Source organism: Rattus norvegicus, chromosome 11 (genome assembly GCF_021556685.1).
Source record: "Rattus norvegicus strain SHRSP/BbbUtx chromosome 11, alternate assembly SHRSP_T2T, whole genome shotgun sequence".
In the NCBI taxonomy this organism is placed as follows: domain Eukaryota; kingdom Metazoa; phylum Chordata; class Mammalia; order Rodentia; family Muridae; genus Rattus; species Rattus norvegicus.
The window spans coordinates 81805749-81830195 of NC_141544.1; the positions used below are offsets into that span (position 1 = coordinate 81805749).

Below are 24447 nucleotides of genomic sequence, written 5' to 3' on the forward strand. Positions count from 1 at the left end.
TCTCCCCCTCCCATAGTTCTTACCAGGAAGCCTCCTTCTGTTCACCTTTACCCTATTTCCATCCCCCTTAGGGGCTTTTGAGTGTTTATTCCTCATATCCTGATCTTTCACCTATAGAACAGTTCATCAGTCCTTGAATATTTCCCTCCCAGCCCAATGCGATGCACAAAATAGCCTTTGGCACCCAGTTTGGGGACTGCCCCGTGGTTCCCTGTAAGCTCTATCCCCAGAGAGCAGAGACTGTAAGTGAGTAGAGTGAGACTCAACAGGTTGAACCACTCTAGGACAGTGGTTCTCAACCTTCCTATACTGTGACCTTTCAGTACAGCTCCTCAGGCTCTAGTGACCCCCGACCATAAAATTATTTTTAACAGATATATGTATTTTTAATTGATATATATTTTTAATAGATTTTTTAATAAATATATTTTTTCATAAAATTATTTTTTTTTGATTCTTTTTTTCGGAGCTGGGGACCGAACCCAGGGCCTTGCGCTTCCTAGGTAAGCGCTCTACCACTGAGCTAAATCCCCAGCCCCATAAAATTATTTTTTGTTGCTACTTCATAACTGTAACTTTGCTATTGTTAGGAATTGTAATGTAAATATCTGTGTTTTCCGATGATCTTAGGTAACACCTGTGAAGGGGTTGCTTGACCCCCCCAAAGTGTCGTGACCCACAGGTTGAGAACCACTGGTCTAGAGGAAACCACAGGGAAAGGGGGTGCATTATTTGTGACCTGTATGGGACAGAGTATGAATTAAAAAGCCTCGATTCCTCAGCTACACACAAGGACCTAAACTGACAAATGCAGTCTAGCAATCACAGCTACAGTATTGCCGTCCGGCTCAGTAGAAGACACCAGGGTCCTATCTCATTGGTATCACTTACCCTGATCTGGTGGAAGAGGGGCTGGAGGCACTGTGGACCTGGAGGCTGTGGATGTGCTGGGAGTCGGAAGGGTCAAGGAGGTGGCTGAGAGTGCTGTACTTCTGTCATTGTCTGTTTTCGTGGTCAATCCTGGACATACAGGGAGAGAAGACGGGAGTGGGTTCAACATCAGAGAACGTGAGAGTCACAGAAGATGAGGAGCTGAAAGAGACAGCTAAAATGTTTGTCCCTACACTGGTCAACAGCCAGCACCTCCATGCATAAGTATAGAAGGCAGAAAGAATGGCTCGCTAGTCACCATTCACCATTGGGAATCTCACCTCACCCTTGCCTTATATGTGTGGTAGCTGACGCACCTGAAGAGGACGTCCCACGAGAGAAGGTCTCTGTCACAGTGGGTCCAGGTGAAGAGGCAAACTGCTTCTCTGTGGTAGCCTCTGTGAGGAGGCTGGTTTCAGACGTGCTGGATGCCCCCATGGTTTCACTCAAGTAACTCTGAGAATGTGTAGATGATCGCTGAGTAGACTTGCTGTGCGCTACTGTTGACAATCGGCCTAGAGTTGTGCTTGCGACTCTTGATGTGATCACACTGTGGCTTCCCGTTAAAAGTGTGTGCCCCGCGTTTCCTGAGGTGGAGTCTGTGGTGGTGAATATGTCTGATGTGGCTACGGATGGGGTCCTCCTACTGGAAGTAGATGGGGCAGTTATTTTTCCTGAGGAGGATGTTTCCCAAGAAACTGTCTGGGTTTGAGTGGATCCCCTTGAAAATGATGAAAGAGTGGATGTGGTCACCTCTGTCGGTGTGGTGGCTTGAGGTTTGCTGCTGGTCCCCATGCCTCCAGTGTGTTGGCTCTGAGAAGAAGTTAATTCTTGAGTAGAAGTGCTAAGTGTTGACACTGGTGACAGTTTCTGAGTTGAAGGTGTCACTGAGATCTCTGTGGTGGCAGGTGTGGAACCTTGAGCAGTCATTGCCATTGTGTGTCCCGTGTCTCCTGAGGTGCCTTCTGTGGAGGCCGTGGTGGTTAATATAACTGATGTACTTGGAGGTGAGCTGCTCTCTCTGGGAGCATGTGAGGTGGTTGTTGCATCAGGAGATAGTGTTGTCTGGGAACTTGTCTCTGCCTGAACTTGGTCACTTGAGGAGGCTGAAAGAGTTGTAGTCACCTCTGTGTTTCTGGTGGTTTGAGGATTGCGGGTGGTCTTCATGCTACCAGTGCGTTGGCTCTGAGAAGATGTTATTTCCTGTGTAGAAGTGCTGAATGTTGACACAGTTGACATTTTCTGGGTTGAAGGTGTCACTGAGATCTCTGTGGTGGCAGGTGTGGAACCTTGAGCAGTTACTGCTGTTGTGTGTCCTGTGTCTCCTGAGGTGCCTTCTGTGGAGGCCATGGTGGTTAATATAACTGATGTACTTGGAGGTGAGCTGCTCTCTCTGGGAGCATGTGAGGTCGTTGTTGCATTAGGAGATAGTGTTGTCTGGGAAGTTGTCTCTACCTGAACTTGGTCACTTGAGGAGACTGAAAGAGTCGTAGTCACCTCTGTGGGTGTGGTAGTTTGAGTTCTGCTGGTGGTCTTCATGATTCCAGTGTGTTGACTCTGAGGAAGTGTTGTTAATTCCTGTGTAGAAGTGCCGAGTGTTGACCCTGTTGGCAGTTTCTGTTGTAAAGATGTCATTAAGACTTTTGTTGTGGTTGTTGTAGAGGTCTCAGGTGTCCTCGGAGCTGTGTTTCCTGGAGTAGACTCTGGAGAGGATGTTGGGGTGAGCACTTCTGTTGTAGCTGGGGATGTGTTACTGACACCAGAAGAAGTTGGGTTGGTTCTTTCATCTGAGGATGATGTCACTTGGGACCGAGTCTGTACAGGAGTTGAGCCACTTGGAGAGGATGAAAGAGTTGATGTGACTGAGGTGGTTTGAGGTCTGCTACTGATCTCCATGCTGCCAGTGTGTTGGCTCTGAGGAAGTGTTGACAATTCCTGAATTGAGGTGGTGGGTGTTGACACTGTTGACATTTTCTGAGATGAGAGTGTTGGTGAGAACAGTGTGGTAGCAGGTATAGAACCCTGAGCAGTTACTGCCGTTGTGTGTCCTGTGTCTCCTAAGGTGCTTCCTGTGGAGGCCGTGGTGGTTAACATGTCTGAAGTACTTGGAGGTGAGCTGCTCTCTCTGGGAGCATGTGAGGTGGTTGTTGCATCAGGAGATAGTGTTGTCTGGGAACTTGTCTTTGTCTGAACTTGGTCACTTGAGGAGGCTGAAAGAGCGGTAGTCACCTCTGTGGTTCCGGTGGTTTGAGGATTGTGGGTGGTCTTCATGCCTCCAGTGTGTTGTCTCTGAGAAGATGTTATTTCCTGTGTAGAAGTGCTGAATGTTGACACAGGTGACATTTTCTGGGTTGAAGGTGTCACTGAGATCTCTGTGGTGGCAGGTGTGGAACCTTGAGTAGTTACTGCAGTTGTGTGTCCTGTGTCTCCTGAGGTGCCTTCTGTGGAGGCCGTGGTGGTTAATATAACTGATGTACTTGGAGGTGAGCTGCTCTCTCTGGGAGCATGTGAGGTGGTTGTTGCATCAGGAGATAGTGTTGTCTGGGAACTTGTCTCTGCCTGAACTTGGTCACTTGAGGAGGCTGAAAGAGTTGTAGTCACCTCTGTGTTTCTGGTGGTTTGAGGATTGCGGGTGGTCTTCATGCTACCAGTGCGTTGGCTCTGAGAAGATGTTATTTCCTGTGTAGAAGTGCTAAACGTTGACACAGTTGACAGCGTCTGGGAGGAAGATGTCAGTGAGCCCTGAGTGGTGGCAGGGGTAGAACCCTGGGTAGATATTGCTGTTTTGAGTCCTGTGTCTACTGAGGTGACTTCTGTGGAGGGTGTACTTGGAGGTGAGCTTCTCACACTGGGAGCATGTGAGGTGGTTGTTGAATCAGGAGAGGATGTTCTCTGGGAACCTGTTCCTGTCTGAAGTTGGTCACTTGAGGAGGCTGAAAGAGTCGATGTAGACACCTCTGTGGTTTTGGTTCTTTGAGGATTGCGGGTGGTCTTCATGCCTCCAGTGTGTTGACTTTGGGAAAGAGTTGTTATTTCCTGTGTAGAAGTGCTGAGTGGTGACACTGTTGACAGTCTCTGGGATGAGGCTGTTGGTGAGACCTGTGTGGTGTCAGGTTTAGAACCCTGAGTAGTTACTGCCATTGTGTGTCCTGTGTCTCCTGAGGTGCCTTCTGTGGAGGCCGTGGTGGTTAACATAACTGATGTACTTGGAGGTGAGCTGCTCTCTCTGGGAGCATGTGAGGTGGTTGTTGCATCAGGAGATAGTGTTGTCTGGGAACTTGTCTTTGTCTGAACTTGGTCACTTGAGGAGGCTGAAAGAGCGGTAGTCACCTCTGTGGTTCCGGTGGTTTGAGGATTGTGGGTGGTCTTCATGCCTCCAGTGTGTTGTCTCTGAGAAGATGTTATTTCCTGTGTAGAAGTGCTGAATGTTGACACAGGTGACATTTTCTGGGTTGAAGGTGTCACTGAGATCTCTGTGGTGGCAGGTGTGGAACCTTGAGTAGTTACTGCAGTTGTGTGTCCTGTGTCTCCTGAGGTGCCTTCTGTGGAGGCCGTGGTGGTTAATATAACTGATGTACTTGGAGGTGAGCTGCTCTCTCTGGGAGCATGTGAGGTGGTTGTTGCATCAGGAGATAGTGTTGTCTGGGAACTTGTCTCTGCCTGAACTTGGTCACTTGAGGAGGCTGAAAGAGTTGTAGTCACCTCTGTGTTTCTGGTGGTTTGAGGATTGCGGGTGGTCTTCATGCTACCAGTGCGTTGGCTCTGAGAAGATGTTATTTCCTGTGTAGAAGTGCTAAACGTTGACACAGTTGACAGCGTCTGGGAGGAAGATGTCAGTGAGCCCTGAGTGGTGGCAGGGGTAGAACCCTGGGTAGATATTGCTGTTTTGAGTCCTGTGTCTACTGAGGTGACTTCTGTGGAGGGTGTACTTGGAGGTGAGCTTCTCACACTGGGAGCATGTGAGGTGGTTGTTGAATCAGGAGAGGATGTTCTCTGGGAACCTGTTCCTGTCTGAAGTTGGTCACTTGAGGAGGCTGAAAGAGTCGATGTAGACACCTCTGTGGTTTTGGTTCTTTGAGGATTGCGGGTGGTCTTCATGCCTCCAGTGTGTTGACTTTGGGAAAGAGTTGTTATTTCCTGTGTAGAAGTGCTGAGTGGTGACACTGTTGACAGTCTCTGGGATGAGGCTGTTGGTGAGACCTGTGTGGTGTCAGGTTTAGAACCCTGAGTAGTTACTGCCATTGTGTGTCCTGTGTCTCCTGAGGTGCCTTCTGTGGAGGCCGTGGTGGTTAACATAACTGATGTACTTGGAGGTGAGCTGCTCTCTCTGGGAGCATGTGAGGTGGTTGTTGCATCAGGAGATAGTGTTGTCTGGGAACTTGTCTTTGTCTGAACTTGGTCACTTGAGGAGGCTGAAAGAGCGGTAGTCACCTCTGTGGTTCCGGTGGTTTGAGGATTGTGGGTGGTCTTCATGCCTCCAGTGTGTTGTCTCTGAGAAGATGTTATTTCCTGTGTAGAAGTGCTGAATGTTGACACAGGTGACATTTTCTGGGTTGAAGGTGTCACTGAGATCTCTGTGGTGGCAGGTGTGGAACCTTGAGTAGTTACTGCAGTTGTGTGTCCTGTGTCTCCTGAGGTGCCTTCTGTGGAGGCCGTGGTGGTTAATATAACTGATGTACTTGGAGGTGAGCTGCTCTCTCTGGGAGCATGTGAGGTGGTTGTTGCATCAGGAGATAGTGTTGTCTGGGAACTTGTCTCTGCCTGAACTTGGTCACTTGAGGAGGCTGAAAGAGTTGTAGTCACCTCTGTGTTTCTGGTGGTTTGAGGATTGCGGGTGGTCTTCATGCTACCAGTGCGTTGGCTCTGAGAAGATGTTATTTCCTGTGTAGAAGTGCTAAACGTTGACACAGTTGACAGCGTCTGGGAGGAAGATGTCAGTGAGCCCTGAGTGGTGGCAGGGGTAGAACCCTGGGTAGATATTGCTGTTTTGAGTCCTGTGTCTACTGAGGTGACTTCTGTGGAGGGTGTACTTGGAGGTGAGCTTCTCACACTGGGAGCATGTGAGGTGGTTGTTGAATCAGGAGAGGATGTTCTCTGGGAACCTGTTCCTGTCTGAAGTTGGTCACTTGAGGAGGCTGAAAGAGTCGATGTAGACACCTCTGTGGTTTTGGTTCTTTGAGGATTGCGGGTGGTCTTCATGCCTCCAGTGTGTTGACTTTGGGAAAGAGTTGTTATTTCCTGTGTAGAAGTGCTGAGTGGTGACACTGTTGACAGTCTCTGGGATGAGGCTGTTGGTGAGACCTGTGTGGTGTCAGGTTTAGAACCCTGAGTAGTTACTGCCATTGTGTGTCCTGTGTCTCCTGAGGTGCCTTCTGTGGAGGCCGTGGTGGTTAACATAACTGATGTACTTGGAGGTGACCTGCTCTCTCTGGGAGCATGTGAGGTGGTTGTTGTGTCATGAGATAGTGTTGTCTGGGAAGTTGTCTCTACCTGAACTTGGTCACTTGAGGAGGCTGAAGGAGTTGTAGTCACCTCTGTGTTTCTGGTGGTTTGAGGTTTGCTGGTGGTCTTCATGCTACCAGTGTGTTGACTCTGAGCAAGTGTTGTTAATTCCTGTGTAGAAGTGCTGAGTGGTGACACAGTTGACAGTGTCTGGGAGGAAGATGTCAGTGAGCCCTGAGTGGTGGCAGGGGTAGAATCTTGAGCAGTCACTGCCGTTGTGAGTCCTGTGTCTACTGAGGTTCCTTCTGTGGAGGGTGGACTTGGAGATGAGCTGCTCACACTGGGAGCATGTGAGGTGGTTGTTGTATCAGGAGAGAATGTTCTCTGGGAACTTGTGCCTGTCTGAACTTGGTCACTTGAGGAGACTGAAAGAGTTGTAGTCACCTCTGTGGGTGTGGTAGTTTGAGTTCTGCTGGTGGTCTTCATGATTCCAGTGTGTTGACTCTGAGGAAGTGTTGTTAATTCCTGTGTAGAAGTGCCGAGTGTTGACCCTGTTGGCAGTTTCTGTTGTAAAGATGTCGTTAAGACCTTTGTCGTGGTTGTTGTAGAGGTCTCAGTTGTCCTCGGAGCTGTGTTTCCTGGAGCAGACTCTGGAGAGGATGTTGGGGTGAGCACTTCTGTTGTAGCTGGGGATGTGTTACTGACACCAGAAGAAGTTGGGTTGGTTCTTTCATCTGAAGATGATGTAACTTGGGACCGAGTCTGTACAGGAGTTGAGCCACTTGGAGAGGATGAAAGAGTTGATGTGACTGAGGTGGTTTGAGGTCTGCTACTGATCTCCATGCTGCCAGTGTGTTGGCTCTGAGGAAGTGTTGACAATTCCTGAATTGAGGTGGTGGGTGTTGACACTGTTGACATTTTCTGAGATGAGAGTGTTGGTGAGAACAGTGTGGTAGCAGGTATAGAACCCTGAGTAGTTACTGCCGTTGTGTGTCCCGTGTCTCCTGAGGTGCCTTCTGTGGAGGCCGTGGTGGTTAACATGTCTGAAGTACTTGGAGGTGACCTGCTTTCTCTGGGAGCATGTGAGGTGGTTGTTGCATCAGGAGATAGTGTTGTCTGGGAACTTGTCTCTGCCTGAACTTGTTCACTTGAGGAGGCTGAAAGAGCGGTAGTCACCTCTGTGGTTCCGGTGGTTTGAGGATTGCGGGTGGTCTTCATGCCTCCAGTGTGTTGTCTCTGAGAAGATGTTATTTCCTGTGTAGAAGTGCTGAATGTTGACACAGTTGACATTTTCTGGGTTGAAGGTGTCACTGAGATCTCTGTGGTGGCAGGTGTGGAACCTTGAGTAGTTACTGCCGTTGTGTGTCCTGTGTCTCCTGAGGTGCCTTCTGTGGAGGCCATGGTGGTTAAAATATCTGATGTACTTGGAGGTGAGCTGCTCTCTCTGGGAGCATGTGAGGTGGTTGTTGCATCAGGAGATAGTGTTGTCTGGGAACTTGTCTCTGCCTGAACTTGGTCACTTGAGGAGGCTGAAGGAGTTGTAGTCACCTCTGTGTTTCTGGTGGTTTGAGGATTGCGGGTGGTCTTCATGCTACCAGTGCGTTGGCTCTGAGAAGATGTTATTTCCTGTGTAGAAGTGCTAAACGTTGACACAGTTGACAGCGTCTGGGAGGAAGATGCCAGTGAGCCCTGAGTGGTGGCAGGGGTAGAACCCTGGGTAGATATTGCTGTTTTGAGTCCTGTGTCTACTGAGGTTCCTTCTGTGGAGGGTGTACTTGGAGATGAGCTTCTCACACTGGGAGCATGTGAGGCGGTTGTTGAATCAGGAGAGAATGTTCTCTGGGAACCTATGCCTGTCTGAAGTTGGTCACTCGAGGAGGCTGAAAGAGTCGATGTAGTCACCTCTGTGGTTCCGGTGGTTTGAGGATTGCGGGTGGTCTTCATGCCTCCAGTGTGTTGACTCTGAGAAAGTGTTGTTAATTCCTGTGTAGAAGTGCCGAGTGTTGACCCTGTTGGCAGTTTCTGTTGTAAAGATGTCGTTAAGACCTTTGTCGTGGTTGTTGTAGAGGTCTCAGTTGTCCTCGGAGCTGTGTTTCCTGGAGCAGACTCTGGAGAGGATGTTGGGGTGAGCACTTCTGTTGTAGCTGGGGATGTGTTACTGACACCAGAAGAAGTTGGGTTGGTTCTTTCATCTGAAGATGATGTAACTTGGGACCGAGTCTGTACAGGAGTTGAGCCACTTGGAGAGGATGAAAGAGTTGATGTGACTGAGGTGGTTTGAGGTCTGCTACTGATCTCCATGCTGCCAGTGTGTTGGCTCTGAGGAAGTGTTGACAATTCCTGAATTGAGGTGGTGGGTGTTGACACTGTTGACATTTTCTGAGATGAGAGTGTTGGTGAGAACAGTGTGGTAGCAGGTATAGAACCCTGAGCAGTTACTGCCGTTGTGTGTCCCGTGTCTCCTAAGGTGCTTCCTGTGGAGGCCGTGGTGGTTAACATGTCTGAAGTACTTGGAGGTGAGCTGCTCTCTCTGGGAGCATGTGAGGTGGTTGTTGCATCAGGAGATAGTGTTGTCTGGGAACTTGTCTTTGTCTGAACTTGTTCACTTGAGGAGGCTGAAAGAGTTGTAGTCACCTCTGTGGTTCCGGTGGTTTGAGGATTGCGGGTGGTCTTCATGCCTCCAGTGTGTTGTCTCTGAGAAGATGTTATTTCCTGTGTAGAAGTGCTGAATGTTGACACAGTTGACATTTTCTGGGTTGAAGGTGTCACTGAGATCTCTGTGGTGGCAGGTGTGGAACCTTGAGTAGTTACTGCAGTTGCGTGTCCTGTGTCTCCTGAGGTGCCTTCTGTGGAGGCCGTGGTGGTTAATATAACTGATGTACTTGGAGGTGAGCTTCTCACACTGGGAGCATGTGAGGTCGTTGTTGGATCAGGAGATAGTGTTGTCTGGGAAGTTGTCTCTGCCTGAACGTGGTCACTTGAGGAGGCTGAAAGAGTCGTAGTCACCTCTGTGGTTCTGGTGGTTTGAGGATTGCGGGTGGTCTTCATGCTGCCAGTGTGTTGGCTCTGAGGAAGTGTTGTTATGGAACTTGAAGTAACCATCGGTGATGCTTGTCCTGTGTTGTTTGTCATTCTATATGGAGAGGCTGTTGGGTTGGACACCTGTGAGGTCATTTGAGATGGGTTGGTGCTGCTGGGAAGGGCTGTAGAAGTCTTCGGGGCTGATGTAGTTGATGTATTTACTTGAAATGAAATAAACAAGGACATTATTATCTTGCAGAGTTTGGTTTAGGTAAATGGATAGTTCCAACCCAATTCTTTCATACAGCTAACAGTCCTTTTAATTTCTCTACATAGTGTTTTCTGTGAGGTTTCGTTTATTTAACCACAGCTGTGCATTTTGCACACACACACACCCCAATTCAGTGATAAATGTTGCAGAAGGTAACTCGCGATGGTCTTTTTGCTTCCATTATTGTTGTTTTTGAAAGATAGTAACATCTGATGGAACCCATAAACCTCGATTTCCCTCAGGTTAAACTTGGAAGCCAAGAGCCAACTGCCACAGTCTGCACCAGTACATAATTAAAACTTGCACACAGATCACATGATCGAAGCTCTCCAATAAAGCTGTGTGGGCAATGAGCAGCAGGTCAAAGCCCTGTCTTATCGGGTTTCAAGGCACCTTTAGGAATCCACAAAAATATTTTCTGTAAATGACTTTTATCATGAGAAAGAAAGAATCGATCTAATCATGGACCTAGCTCGCCTCAGTTTCATTCTTCTTTAGCCATCCAGGTAGAAAATGCAATGTTTAGCTTTTTCCTTCTCAGAAGAAAGGGGTGTAGAAAATGTACCTAGGGCCTATGAAAATCATAAGAGATGCCTCAGCAGTTAAGAGCACTGACTGGGGGTTGGGAATTTAGCTCAGTGATAGAGCGCTTGCCTAGCAAGCGCAAGGCCCTGGGTTCGGTCCCCAGCTCCGGAAAAAGAAAAGAACACTGACTGCTCTTCCAGAGGTCCAGAGTTCAATTCCCAGCAACCACATGGTGGTTCACTACTATCTGTAGTAGGATCTCATGCCCCTTTCTGGTGTGTCTGAAGACAGCTATGATATATCATATACATAAAATAAATAAATCTTTTTTAAAAAAGAGAAAATCACAACAGAGAGTTAGAGAACATCCTATTCACACTATTTTAAGATTAGCAGGGACCATTCTCTAGAATTGTACTGTCTATGTCCTTGGAGACAGCCTATTTCCTAGTAGGGGAGAGGGGAGGGGGAGGGAGAGAGAGAGAGAGAAAGAGAGGGGGAGAGAGGGAGGACGGAGAGAGAAAGAGAGAGACAGACACAGAGTCAGAGACAGAGACAGAGAGACAGAGAGGGACCGAGAGAGGGAGGTGTGAGTAAATAGAACCATCAGTAAGCAAGGATGTGGCAGAAGTTACAGCACCACACATGGATTAATACAGCAACTGCTTAATGTACAAAGCATGCTTACATCCACACATGCGTTTGGTTTTCACAACATCTGCATAAGTAAGTCATTATCCCCCAATTTTGTAAATGTTAGAGGCTTCTCTGAGACTGAGATCTGACTTTCCCAAAACTTCCAGCTCTCCCTGGGAAGCCAAGACCAATACCCAAGCTCTTAGCCTCTGCTTTGCGTCCTCCACAGCCCTCACCGCCATACTCAAAGTTCTGGAGAAGTGACACCATGGAGCTCAGTGTGCCAGACCACGTCAGGAGAGAAGGAGGAAGCTTGTAAATGGGAATGGAATAGAGGCAACAGAGAGCAGGAGTGCACAGCCCTTAAAGATTCACTCAAAGTATCAAGCGGTCTTACGTCTTAGAGAGTGTAACCACCAATGAAGATGCTGCTGCTTTCTCCAAGGCACAATTGACAATGTGAAAATTCTAGAAGTTAGGGGACAGGAGCAGTGATTACAAGCACGTACTTCTCTTGCAGAGAAGCAGGGTTGAGTCTTTCAAACTCCACATCCAGCAGCTCAGTGGATCTGTTCTCTACAAGGACCTGCACTCACATGTGCCCCAACATACATACATACATACATACATACATACATACATACATACATACATACATGATTAAGAATAAAAACTATAAACCAGGCAATGGTGGTACACACTTTTAATCCTAGCACTTGGGAGGCGGATACAAGCAGATCTCTGTGAGTTTAAGGCCAACCTGGTCTACAGAAGAAGTTCCAGGACAGCCTAGACTACACAAAGAAACCCTGTCTTAAAATAATGATGATGATGATTGATGATGATGATGGTGGTGGTGATGATGATGGTGATGGTGATGATGATGATTTAAAATAGTCTAGATATTGGGAAAGGAGAGAATGGACAAAGGAGGCTGAATTTGAGCAGAGTCCAAGTGGAAATATTATGATATTATGCCTAACTCCTATAATCCAATACATACTGCTAAAATATTTTTTAAACTCTTAATCAAGAGATTTATTATGACTAATCAAAATCAAAGCACACAGAATAGTGGTTAGGGTAACTTTCCATGTACCCCTTAGGTGCACACATTCAGGGCTTCCTCATAAATCTATCAATAATGTAAATGAATGCTTTTCAGATCCTGTATCAATGGGCATGTCTGTTAACTGAAGAGAGCATCAATTCCACCCCTCCAAGGACTTTAGAAATAAAGATTGAACATTAATCTTTCTGACATGACTGGAAGCAGCCCATCTTTCTTGCTAAGGTTGTCAAATACTCCTTCTTTTAAGAGGAGTCTTAAAACAGTCCTGAGAAGACAAACAAAGAGAGGCAGGCAGTTTCCCTCACTGTGGTGAGGAAGTAGCCCAGGGTGAAAAAGGCTTCTGGGACACTATGTATCCTCCTGGGCTGGTGAGCCAGGGCTGGGCCACAAAACCTGTTCTAGCTCAGAGGCTCCGAGACATTTTGGAGGAAAGCCCTGGTCAACAATTGAGAGGTGGCAGTCCAGGCTTCCCACAGAGAGGCCAGCTACTTGGGGTTGCTTCAGAACATTTGTAAATAAGCCTCAAAGCTGACAGTGTCGTGTGTGTGTGTGTGTGTGTGTGTGTGTGTGTGTGTGTGTGTACATCTGTGTGTGCATGTTTGTGTATCTGTGTGTGTCTGAGTCTGTGTGTGTCTGTATGTCTGAGTCTGTGTGTTCATGTTTATATATCTGTATCTGAGTCTGTGGGGAGGGAGGGGTATGGGTGTGTCTATGTGTCTGTGTGTCTGTGTGTAATCCTAGCACTTGGAGGTTGAGGCAGGAGGAGCTCAGGTCCCTAGTTTGAGACTACTGAGTCACAGAGTGACTTTGAATTCAACTTAAACTACATAGTAAAACTATCTATACGAACCTCACCCCAAAGTAAAGAAAAAAAATCCCAGAGCTGGGAATGTGGCTCAGTAATAAAACACATACTTTTCAGTGGGTTATCTATCCCAGGATTAAAATGAGCAAGACTTTTCTAACTTGAAGGTATCTTCCATGAAATGAAAAAGGTATGTGAACAGACAATGGGAAACTCCTGAAAGAGAAGGGGACAGTGTCCTTTCTCCAGAGGTAACTCTCTGTTCTTAGATTATAGTAATCCCCAGGGATTCCATTCCAAGGCCCAGGTGGGTGCCTGGAACATTGAAGAGTATCCAACGCTATATAATATAATATAATATAATATAATATAATATAATATAATATAATAATTTCTCCCTGCACATACACATATGCTAAAGTCTAATTTATAAATTAGCCATTAGAAGAGATTAACAACAATAATAGCATACGGCAGTAAGAATATCTTTGTGCTAAGTTATTTAAAACCTATGAAATATTCATTTCTGGAATTTTCCACCTAATGTGCTTCGACTTCAATTGACTACAGGAAGATTTTACTTTATAATGTTGTTGGTTTTTTTTAAAGGAAATGGATTTTCTCCCTTCTCTTTGTGCTGGAGATGGGAACAGGAACATTGGCAATGCCAGGCAAGTACCTGCTCCAGCCTTCAAACATCCTTTTCAACCTAACTGCTTACAAGTGTTCGGAAGGCAGTTCTTAGAGTTGCCCCTGATTGGTTCTCTCCCCATATATATTTCCACCTCGAAACTTATCCTAGGATGGTTTCAAGTTCACAGCCATCCTCCGGTCTCAACCTCCTTGGTGTAGAATTTTAGGACTAAGCCACCACGCCCAGCTCCTTAGCTCCCTTCCTGAGAGAGCCATTCAGACTTTCAAGTAAGAGGAGTTCCGAGTTGGCTCTAATTTACACAAGTCATGTGACTCACCCGCAAGCCTCTGTACTGTGTTAATAGAACTGCTTCCTGGGGGAACTGTCTAAGCTGTTGTAGACAAAGGAGTGGGCAGAGCTGCAGAGTACCCTGCTGGACATTTCTTAACGGACATTTAAGGATTGTGTAGTTTCGACTTTATGGGGCCTCTTCCAGAGTTTGGAAGAAGAATGCTTCATGGCTGGTTTTACAATGCTAATGTAACTTTAATGATAAAACTATACAAAGACACTTCAGAAAGAAAAACTAAGACAAATAAAACTCGGTAATAACATCCACACGAATATCCTAAGCAAAATATTAGCAAGTCAAACCCAACATTAGATGTTTAAAGGTGTATTACAGATAAGCTGAATTTAGAGCAGAAATGCAAAATGAATGAATGTATGACCTATTGAAAATGGGCAAGCGGTCCTGGGTTGTATGAGAAAGCAGGCTGAGGAGCCCATGGAGAGCAAGCCAATAAGCAGCATTCCTCTGTGGTCTCTGCCTCAGTTCCTGCTTCCTGCCTCTACTTCCTGTCTTGACTTCCGTGGGTGAGGGAGTGTGAACTGAGAGTTGGAAGCTGTAATAAGCCCTTTCCTCCTCAAGTTTCTTTTGGTCATGATGTTGTCTCATAATAAAAACCCTAAGAGACAGTGTGTCTGAGTGTACAATGTGCATGTGTATATGTGTGTGCAGTCCCACTTAGCCAGGAGTACATTGTTTTAACTTCGCCTGATGCCAAAGGGTCTTTATATGTGTAATTATTTTCACAAACAGAGAGGAAATCAGCCTTTTACGTCTTGGGTGATAGTTGCCTCCCTCCCTCTACCTCAGAACAGGAAAGAATGGTGCAGAGGGAGTGGCTGAACTCAGACCAGCAGCAAGGCCCTATGTACTACGTCAAAACTCTCTGCTGGGCTCTGAAGACCTGCTTCCTAACAAAGTCATATCCAGAGCCTGGAACCTTCCTGTGTTAAATTATCACGTTCCTACAAAAAGGAGCACTGAGAAACGTGACACGCGCTCTCTCCTGAGGAATATTTGGAGTGTGCCCACTTCTCTGTGCAGTAACGAGAACTTAGGAACACACCATTGGTCTTGGTTTAAAACTTTTCTCCTTTTCTGTGCATGCCTGTGTGCATGCAGCCCTATGTATGCCATGTATGTCCACGTGCTTGTGGAGGTCAGAGGTCATTGTCCAGCATCTCTCTTGGTTGCTCTCCACCTTATTTTTTAAGATAGGGTTTGACACTGAAACGAGAGTTCACTGAGTCTGCTCGACTGACTGGCCAGCAAATTAATTCCCAGAACCCACTAGAACTGCAGCCATCTACTACGTCATGCTGGGGACCAAACTCAGGTCCTCACGCTTACGTGGCTTTAGTGGATGAGTTACCTCCCCAGGCCTGACATAACTCATACCTTGGGCTTGACCCATATGTTGCTAGCATCTATGTGTGGTACCCCAAAGATGAGCGTTTATCCAGTAGCCCTGCAGAACCCTGGGCACAGTTTTTAACACTGTATAAAACAAATATTACCTATCGGAGGACGTTATGTGTTGCGTTCATTGTGGGTTTTTTGTTATATGGTTGATGCGAGTAAGGAAACCAACATCTATCTTTCAGTTGCTAGCAAGCACAATTTCTTTTTCCTTTGTTTAACTCGTGTCCGGGTAACTCAGCTGTGTCATGTTGTAAGCGCAGCGACTACCTCTGCCCGTCATGCTCAGCTCCGCTTCCGCTATTTCAGCTCATTTCCTAGATATTGTCTCTGTTTGTGGAATTACTGGTTTATGCCATAATATAGATTCATGTTATTCATGTGTATTGTCAAACTTTTTGGCAGGAAGGTTGTGCCAGTTTGGGGTCCCACCACATTTCCCATCATCCTCTCCTCCTGGAACCTCTTTGCTTTGCATTGCTAATTTTAAATCTCACCCAACATGGCCGTGGCCTGATAGTCCTGCTTGTACAGGTTTATTTAGAGAGTTTTCTGGTCTCCCGTGAAAACAGGCAAGAGGGTATGAACTGCTTCAATTTCTGACCTGGGTTTTAATGTTTGGGATATAAGTGGGGAAAACAAAAACAAAAACCCTCTCACTCCATTGAACCTGCATTGAGAAGGAAGGAATTTCTGTTAATACAACAGATGGGTACTGGTTGCTTCTGTCTTTCAACACTATTTAAACAACACATTCTAAGCTGCTCCCTTCACGGACTGGTGAACTCTTTAAGGAAGTGATGTGTAGATTATCTACTAACCTTGGCGTGTCATGCTCAAGTATGAAATGATGGTGAGAGAAGCTATGTTTCGTAAGAAAGTGGTCCCCAAAAGAAAGACTGAGAGAAGTCTCAGCAGTTCAAATGCTTCCTGCTCTTAGAGTGGACCCAGGTCCAGGTCCCAGCACCCATATCAGATAGCTCACAACTGTCTGTAACTCCAATTCCAGGGAATCCACATCCTCTGGCCTCCCCAAGAGCCTGAATAAACTCAAACGGGCACACACATATACACATAATTAAAAATAAATAAAATGTTTTTATAAAAGATAAGATAAATCAGAATCCATGAGGGATCTTTTTTTAAAAAAAAAAATGCAGCCTATGTGCACTGAAGTATGGCTCATGTCAATCATCCCAGCACTTCAGAAACTGAGACAAGGCTTGACTCAAGTTTGAGGTTAACCTGGGCTACTAGAGATAGTCTGGGCCACAAAGTGAGAACTAACCTATGACTAACGAAGTGTCCTTGGACTAACATCGAGAGTCTAATTTTCTATGTGTGGATGGAATCCAGGAATCTGCATCATAGTGGGTGTTCGGGATGATCCTGGTTTCTGCAGCCCATGGAGCACATTTTAAGAAACAGTATAAAGCAAATAGAATGGGTGTGGAGATACGATATTATGAGAATCTTACATCCCAAGAGGCTGGAGCTTTTGCTGGGCCTCAAAGCCAGAAGTAATAGTGTAATAAATCAAAGTAATAACCTCACTTGGGAATCAAGACTTCTATCCCACTGTGTGCTCAACCCACCTTTAAGAGTAGAGTGTAAATGCCCAACCTGGCCTTGGATTTCCCACGCAATCGACTTTTACAACCTGAGCTAATGTGCAGCTGTAATTTTGTTTTGGTTTGGTTTGGGTTTTTTTGTTTTTTGGGGGGTTTTTTGTTTTGGTTTGGTTTTTTATTTTTTGAGATAGGGTTCCTCTGTGTACCCTTGACTGTCCCAGAACTTGCTTTGTAGACCATGCTGACCTCGAACTCGTGGAGATCTGCATAGCTTTGGCTGTGTCTCAGACACTTAGGTTCGACCTTCCATCCCCCTCCTCCTGTTAACTGTTAATGGCCGTTCCCAGATGTCCAGGCTGAAACCCTCTCAGTCACCTTCCATTGTTTCCTCTTCCTTGTCCCCCAAATTGTAGTTTGGTGCCAACTCTCATTCCCCCAAATGACTCGTGTCCCCTCGCTCACTTTGCTGTGTCATGAGAACCCCCTTCCTCCCTATTCCTAAGTCCAGTTTCTCATTCCCTGCTGTGCTTTGGATGTGGTGAGCTTGTCCCTCAGAGACTCGTCTTTTGGAGGCTTGCTTCTCAGTATGATGGCAAGACCCTCACCAGGAAGATTTGTGGGAAGCTCTTAGGTCAGGAAGGGGTTATGGGACTCCCGCCTCTCTTCTGGCTTCCTGTTTTGGTGGAGTGAGCACCGGCTCTCCTCTGTGCTCTGACCGTTCTTCCATGAGGTCGGCCGCAGAGCCTATCTGTGCATTCCAAACTGTGAGCTAAATCAACTTTGTGTCCTTTATCAGCTAAGCTGCATCCGAGACTTCCGGTATAGTAAGTTGACTGATACACACCCAATGAATGCTTCCCTCATACTGCCGTTGGGTTGATATTACTTACAAAGACCAGGAAAAGCTGCTCTATAAAATGATCTGTATTGCCTGCCCTGGAAGGAAATTGCTTGAACGCTAAGAGCACGGATCTAGCTACCATCTAAGATCCACACCTAAGCAGTTCTCAGAGGTAGACCATGTGCTGATGGTTGAACTTCTTCTTGGTTGTGGCTGAGCATCTAAAAATGGCCAGTGCATCTATAGACATGACAGAATGCTTTCTGTAGGAAAGAATGCCCATTCCCAAGGTATTCTTGGACTCTTGGTAGATTAATGGAAGGTGTGTCTCCATGTTAAGTCCTTGAACATCAGTCTGCTTTTGGGACTAACTAGCTCACACAATAAACTGCTTCGACTGCCACTGGTAGCACATTTGCATGCCTCGAATAATAAAAATACGAAGTCTAGTATTTACATCCCGCTCTGTCCCGTATGTCACTGACAGTGGCCCATACTGCACAGTGAGAATTCTAGGCTAAGTAACCTGCCCAACGTCTCCGAAGCAGAGATTGAGGGCCACCAAGGCAAAAGACAAGTCTCTGAGGATGTGAGCTCCTGCTCAGCTCCAGGACTGCCACCTTGCATCTGGAGTGCTGGAGTGGGGGTGATCTAGGATGGTTGACCTGTGCCAGGTTCTAGAGCTGCCATGTTGATGGGGAGCTGAGCCTGAGGACAAGCCAAGCACATGTTTAGGGGCAGAGAACGTAGCGCTGGGACATTTCTGACTATTTCCTGACTCTTCTTTCTGTGATGATCAGTGTGAGTAGCGAGTTGCTGCGTTCTTGAAGTGGCAAGACCATTGTCCGATGGTCCGTGTGAGACAGTGTGAAACAGAAAAGTTCCCAAGTTCTAAGAGAGGAGAAGCATCACCCGGGGATGGCAAAGGCTTTGGCTCTGGTTCTGAAGTGAGGCCGAGCCTCACCACTGTGTCCTGGAGACCTCAGTACACGCTCTGCTCACCCTAACCTCAGCAAAGTCATGCCTCCCAGCTGTGTGGTGCCTCTCAGGGCTCCAGGGATGGCGAGGTTGAAAGTGAAAACGGACATCATTCTTCTTGATGGCCCTCCGGTGACTCCACGGTCATGAGAAAATGTTGGGTGTGCTGTTGATACAGGAGGAGTGGTGGCAGCAGGAGTGAAGAGGACAGAAGAATATATTCAATAGGGTGGAGTGTCATACCACAAAAAGAAACCGTGCTTCACCTTGCATGCTCTGTGGGCTGAGGCTGCATTTTAGCACCTGTTGTTTGTCTTGGGTTTTTCTCCTGGAGGGAGAGGTGAAAAGCCCATAAACCAAATTTCCCACAATTCCCCTCCCTTCCCCATTGTTCTCTTTTAGCTGGAGATCTCTTTGCAGGGTTGCCTAGGAGAGAATAGAGTCTAAGCAGAGAGCCCAACTGTAACATTTTTAGCAGTAAATGCATTGGAAAGTGTGAAGAAGTTGAGGGAGGGCTGGCCTTCCACCATGGGTGGGGAATCCTGTGCATATCAGCCTAGAATCAACCGACAGGTGTTACATGCACCACTATGTGCCTCTCTTTTATGTGTCCTAGAATTCGAGACAAGGAAAGAGACTGACTCGAAATACTCGAGAGAGTCTGGCAGACCACCTGGAGCAGGGCAGGGCCAACAACAATGACATCATCGATATCTTTGGATGCTTGCCCCAGGCACTAGCTTTCTACTTCCTTCAGTGAGGTTAGAGGGAGAGTGAGGTGGTGCCCATAACTCCTGCAATTGTCACGGCAACCCTCGGCCTAGGAAGAGGCCCACGAGACAGCTATGAAGCCTGAGAAGTGTGCCCTTCCCGTAGAACATTTGCTCTTAGTAGCTCAAGAACCCAAGAGCCGTCTTAGGCTGGGTGGGTATGCCCACCTCGGGTGGGAGCTAAGCCAGGCAAGCTGTAAAACCAAGAGGGCAGAGACTGGAGGCCAAACTTCTGCAAGGAGGCGCTGGACCGGGATGAGGAAGTTGTGCTGAGTCTTGGTGCTACAAAGATTGTCCTGGGGTGTCTGGATGTATCGTCTCCCAGATACCGGGTAAAGTCTCACGCAAGGTAACACCACAGGTGAAGGAGCCCCTGGATGAGTGGCCTTGTTTGATGGCTCTAGCGGATGTAGCTAGAAAGAAGGGTTCAATCTCCTGTTTTAGAGTCTGCTGTGAGGCATGGGTTCTAGAAGGCCTCCCTTGATACAGATCTACAGTTTTAAGGTCGGTACAAAGAATGTGGTTCCAACCACTGATGAGGGGAAGACCAAAGCACTCGATGAAGCCAGGATAACGATGCTGACCTTTGATTTGGCCAGTTTCCCTCGAACTCCATCCCGGTGCTCTTTGACTTGGGATGGAGGGAAGGGAGAAACAAGGTGGCTTCGCTTGTTGTGGCGCTGCCTCACCTCTGTGCCTCCGCAGGCTTGCCGTAACGCCGGTTGCTGTGTCTCTCACTCTTTCTGGGTCTCTGTGCCACCACCATGCCAGCATCTTCCGCCTGGAGCCTCCCTGGCTCGTGGCTGTCTTCTTATCCCACCACTACGTTCACTTTCAGTCACGGTATCCAGGGCAACCATGTCATAGATCTTTTGTGTCCCTGCATGAGTCACCCCTTTACTGAAAGCCCCTCCCTGCTTGCCCACGTTAGTCAGTTAAAATCCAGAATCCATCCTACGGTCATCAGCCCTGCAGGACGTAGCCACCTCTTTAAGCCCCCAATGGGCCAGTCTCTTTGAGAATGTGCCACAAGCCCTTGCCCTGTTGACTCTTGCCTGGTACACGCTCCCCACAACTCATACAGGACTCAGCTCATACAGACAACAGTTACTCAGAGAGACCACCCCAGATTCAGTCTAAACAAAGCTCTCTCGATGCCTCCATTACCCTCAGCCCTCCCTGGAGAGCCCTTCTGTAATTATTTAATATCTGTCTGCAGTTGGCAAGTTCTTAGCTCCAGGAAGCCGGGCCGGGGCTGTTTTATTCTTCACAGTGTACATAAGGGCACCTGAGAACAATGTCAGGCACATGAAGGAGTACCTCAGGTCGCCCTTTAAATTAACAAGTAAATGAATGATGGTTCTCTCTCGTCAGCATTTCTGTGGCTAGGGAGACCTGGATTGTTGTCCCAGCTGCCTTACTTATGGGCCGTGTGACCTGAAACAGCTCACCTAGGTTAGAGAGCTTTGGGACTCAAGGACCATGACCTATCCGTCTTAGTGTCTGAAGTCATGGCCTGGGTAGGCTTTCAGGAAGCGAACAACTTCGAAGTCTGAATTGCGTTCATCTCCTGAACTCACCACAAGGCACTATTTGGAGTCCAAAGTACAGAGTCAATGCCTGAGAGTCCTCAAACATAAACACATGGAGAGGACAAAGATGCCTACCACATGGACGAAGGCCCGTTGTGAGCACAACCAACCATGTTGATACTTTTATGGCACAATTGCCCTGTCCCTCACCATGTGAGGAGCTGAGAAATCGCACTCATTTTGGAGCAGCAACCGTGTAGAGGCTGGAGAAAGGCTGTTGAGACTAGGAGGACCCTGGGCCTACAGAGTGTCGAACCCAGTCTAGAGGGAAGTGGCCCCACAGACTGCTTTGTGTGTCTTTGTGAGGTATTTAACCCGCCAAGAAGCCAGAAAACAGACACAGTAGCAAAGACCATTTCTTTCATCACGGAAAAGGTCAACCGCTTCTCAGCCTCTCCTGGCAACGAAGACACAAGCCTGCCTGTTAAGCACTGCCTGGCCCATCCTCTCTCAGAGGCCAGGGCATGGAGGAGACTGCCCAGGAGAAAGGACCCCCAGAAACGGCAGTCAGAGTTTGGCCCTTTGGCAGAGGTGGGCCTTTGGGCCTGTTCAGGCAGTGAAGCACGTTTGAAATAAAGCTGGGCGTACTTGCAAGTGTAGAGGAAGGATCATTTCCGGGGTGGATGGACCTGCCACCTGAGCCTACGGAGGGGTCCACTATTTCCTGGCTCCATTGCACTCTGGGCTGCTAACTCCACCCCACCCCCATTAGAAGGACCCCTCTCAAAGACGTCGGCATGGTTCTTCTTAATGCTATCTCAATTTATCCTCATCCCGCACCAGCAATGACCTCCTATCGTCCCAGTGGCCCTCAAAGCAATGATGTCACCCCAAAGCAAATATCCCTTTCCACCTCTCCACCGTCCCCCTCTTCTTCCATTCGATCTCTCTAGGTCTTTGTCTCTTACTCCATGACACGTTCACTTTTGTCCCTCTGTGGAAAATAAATCTCCTTTGTGCTGAAAACTTGGTCTTGGGATGTCTGTACCAATATAGACCCTTTGCTGCCGACAAGGGTGAACAGACAGCTTAGACCCAGACGTGTGCGAGGCCTTAGTAGACCCCTCAAGGAGCCAGAAGGAACAGACCCTCAGAAGCTGCCTTAAGCGGCTTAGTGACTGGATTTTCCCACAAAGCCCCTCATAATGTTCTGCCTCTTGCTCTAAGCTTCATTGCCTCTCCCTGACCCTCCTGGCTCTGATCCTGTCACCACAGGACCCCAGCTCCAGGACACGGAGACTTCCGTGAGTCATCCATCTGCCTCATCCTCCTTTCCTTCTCCAGCCATGCTCCTCGATTTCTCTACCACCCATACCCTGGACCCTCTCTAAAGAACACAGAATTTAATGATGTAATGCTTTGGAGCAAGTGGGGAGTTGGTATAAACTTTTTAAGAGTTGAGTATGGGGGAGATTTAAAAACATCTCTTATTTATTCTTCGACAATTTAATACACCTAAACAATGACTCTGATTATATCCATACCCATATTTATTTGTTTGTTTGTTTGTGTATTTATTTCAGAAAACTTCTCACATGATAGCTCAAGCTGGCCCAGACCTAACTACATAGCCCAGGTTATCCTCAAACTCACAGTAATGCTCTTGCCTCCCGAATGCTAGATAACAGACTTGAACCATCAAGTCTGGCTTTTTAAAAAAATGCTATTTTTTATGTGTTTTAAGGTATTTTGCTTATGAATATCTGACTATGTACCATATGTGTATGGTGCTACAGAGGCCAGAAGAAGGTGTCAGATCCCCCTAGAGCTGGGGTGAGCAGTTTATGGATACTGGAAGTTGAGCACAGGTCCTCAGAAAAAGCAGCCACTGCTCTTAACCATGGAGCCATCTCTCCAGCCCTTTAGACTTGCTTCAGATCTGGCCCTAAGTGCTTGCAGCTTGTGACTGCTGCTGTTTTGTTTGGTTTTGTAGCTCTGGGGATTGAACCCAGGGCTTCAGGCTCATTAGACAAGCAACCTGTTGCTAAGCTATGTCCCAAGTGCGAGAGCTGACATTTTGCTGTATTTTATGTTTTGAGACTGGATATCATGTAGTCAGGCTGGTCTCAAACTGAGTATGACCTTGAAACCCCCACCCACCCACCTGCCTCTGCCTCCTGAGCTGGGATTACAGATATACGACGCCTTGTCCAGTCCCAAGAATAGAGTTTGAATCACAGAATATAAACATTTAAGAACTGGGCAGAAGGCATATTCAATGGTACAGAGTACGTGGTTAACACAAGCAAGACCCTGGGTTTGATCTCCAGCACTCAGCACAAGCTCCCCACGGCCTGTTGAGGCTCGAGAAGGACTATGACTCTGACTTCGGTCTGGGCTCCCAGTCTTCAGCCTTACCAGAATACCCAGACACCCCTATGCACAGAACGAAACCCCAGTTTGCAGTCAGGCCGGCAGTTGGGAAAGTGGCAGGAAGGAGTTTCAGAGACCTGGGGAACATCCCCAGCAGGGCTGTGCCCACCCCCCTGAACCCTGTGCAGGGTTATGTAAAGCCAAGGCTGGCATCACAGGTTTTTGAGACAGCGCACTGGCTGCCCTCGGCATCTCTGCTGCCCCTGCCCATGCCTGGTTTCCATTCCCACCATGCTCCACGACGGCCTGCCTCCTTCCCCTCCTTTATGGCACATTGCTTTGTATCACGTATTTCCCACCCATCTTGTCCCCTGCTGTGACATCCCTGGAAGAGTTCTCTTTTTCTCCCCTCAGCAGCTTTTCTGATTTTTCCCTCAGAGTCTCCTCAACTCCCTCACCTCCAGACTATGGTTCTGCCTCTTTCACTTTCTATGCAAATGAAGTCCTGGTCCCCTCTACCATGAGTTCCTCAAGCCAGACCACCTCCTGCCCCAGGACATCTCTGTGTCTTGTCCCTTCTTTATAACTTGTTCTAGTTTATCTTTTGCCTTCCACCTTCTCCCATATCCACTCACCCTCTCTCTCTCCCTCCCTCCCTCCTCTTCTCTCTCTCCTTTCCTCCCTTCCTCTCTGAAGCCGGCCTCCCCCGCCCCAGATGTCATTATCACACGCTATGCTCACCAGGTAGCAGGAGGAGGCAAGAACACAGGCAGCTCAGACACAGCCAGGGAACTCTCCATGAGACTCCATGAGGCCCTCGCATGGCTCCAGAGAATCCCTTAGGCTCCCTCAGGAATCTCCACAGCACAGAGGTGGCAGCAGGAGGAGCAGAGGTGAGCCTGTCCCTACTGGCTGCTGGCCCCAACAGGTGTATTTCCCTGAAGGGGCCAGAATGAGTACTAGGGGGAGGAGGACAAAAGAAGGCGTGGCCTCATGCCAATTATTCTTACCCAGTCTTTTCTTTCCTCAATCCCCACCCTTTTCCCCCACCAGGAAAAAAATTAATACCTGAACACTCATGGCTCTGCTTCTGTCAACTTGAGCCAAGTGGGAGGGAGGGTAGGAGAGGGATGTAGGGAAAGAGAAACAAGACTGGCGGGAAGTGAGAGAGGGCACCTTCCTGCCTACGGCCCCTGAGACCTTTCCTCCCTCTCCTGGGTCTGCAGTGGCTACTGCTACTGTAGAAGGCAGCCAGGTCATTTCAGAAGGAAGGACAGA

General features: G+C 47.6%; 1 protein-coding gene across 2 annotated transcripts in view; it reads right to left on the reverse strand.

The window, feature by feature from the left end:
- Positions 1-24099, reverse strand: part of Muc4 (mucin 4, cell surface associated) — a 46668-nt gene extending 22569 nt beyond the window's left edge. Inside the window, 11 exon segments of one of the 2 annotated variants that reach the window (NM_001419613.1) lie at positions 892-1020; positions 1248-3065; positions 3438-4480; positions 4483-4490; positions 4492-4935; positions 4938-4941; positions 4944-4950; positions 4953-7548; positions 8275-8347; positions 9077-9614; positions 23911-24095. In NM_001419613.1, the coding sequence (NP_001406542.1) occupies positions 892-1020; positions 1248-3065; positions 3438-4480; positions 4483-4490; positions 4492-4935; positions 4938-4941; positions 4944-4950; positions 4953-7548; positions 8275-8347; positions 9077-9614; positions 23911-23992 (6742 nt within the window). In that variant the 5' untranslated portion in view covers positions 23993-24095. 2 annotated transcript variants of the gene reach the window in all.
- Between the last annotated feature and the right edge of the window lie 348 nt (positions 24100-24447).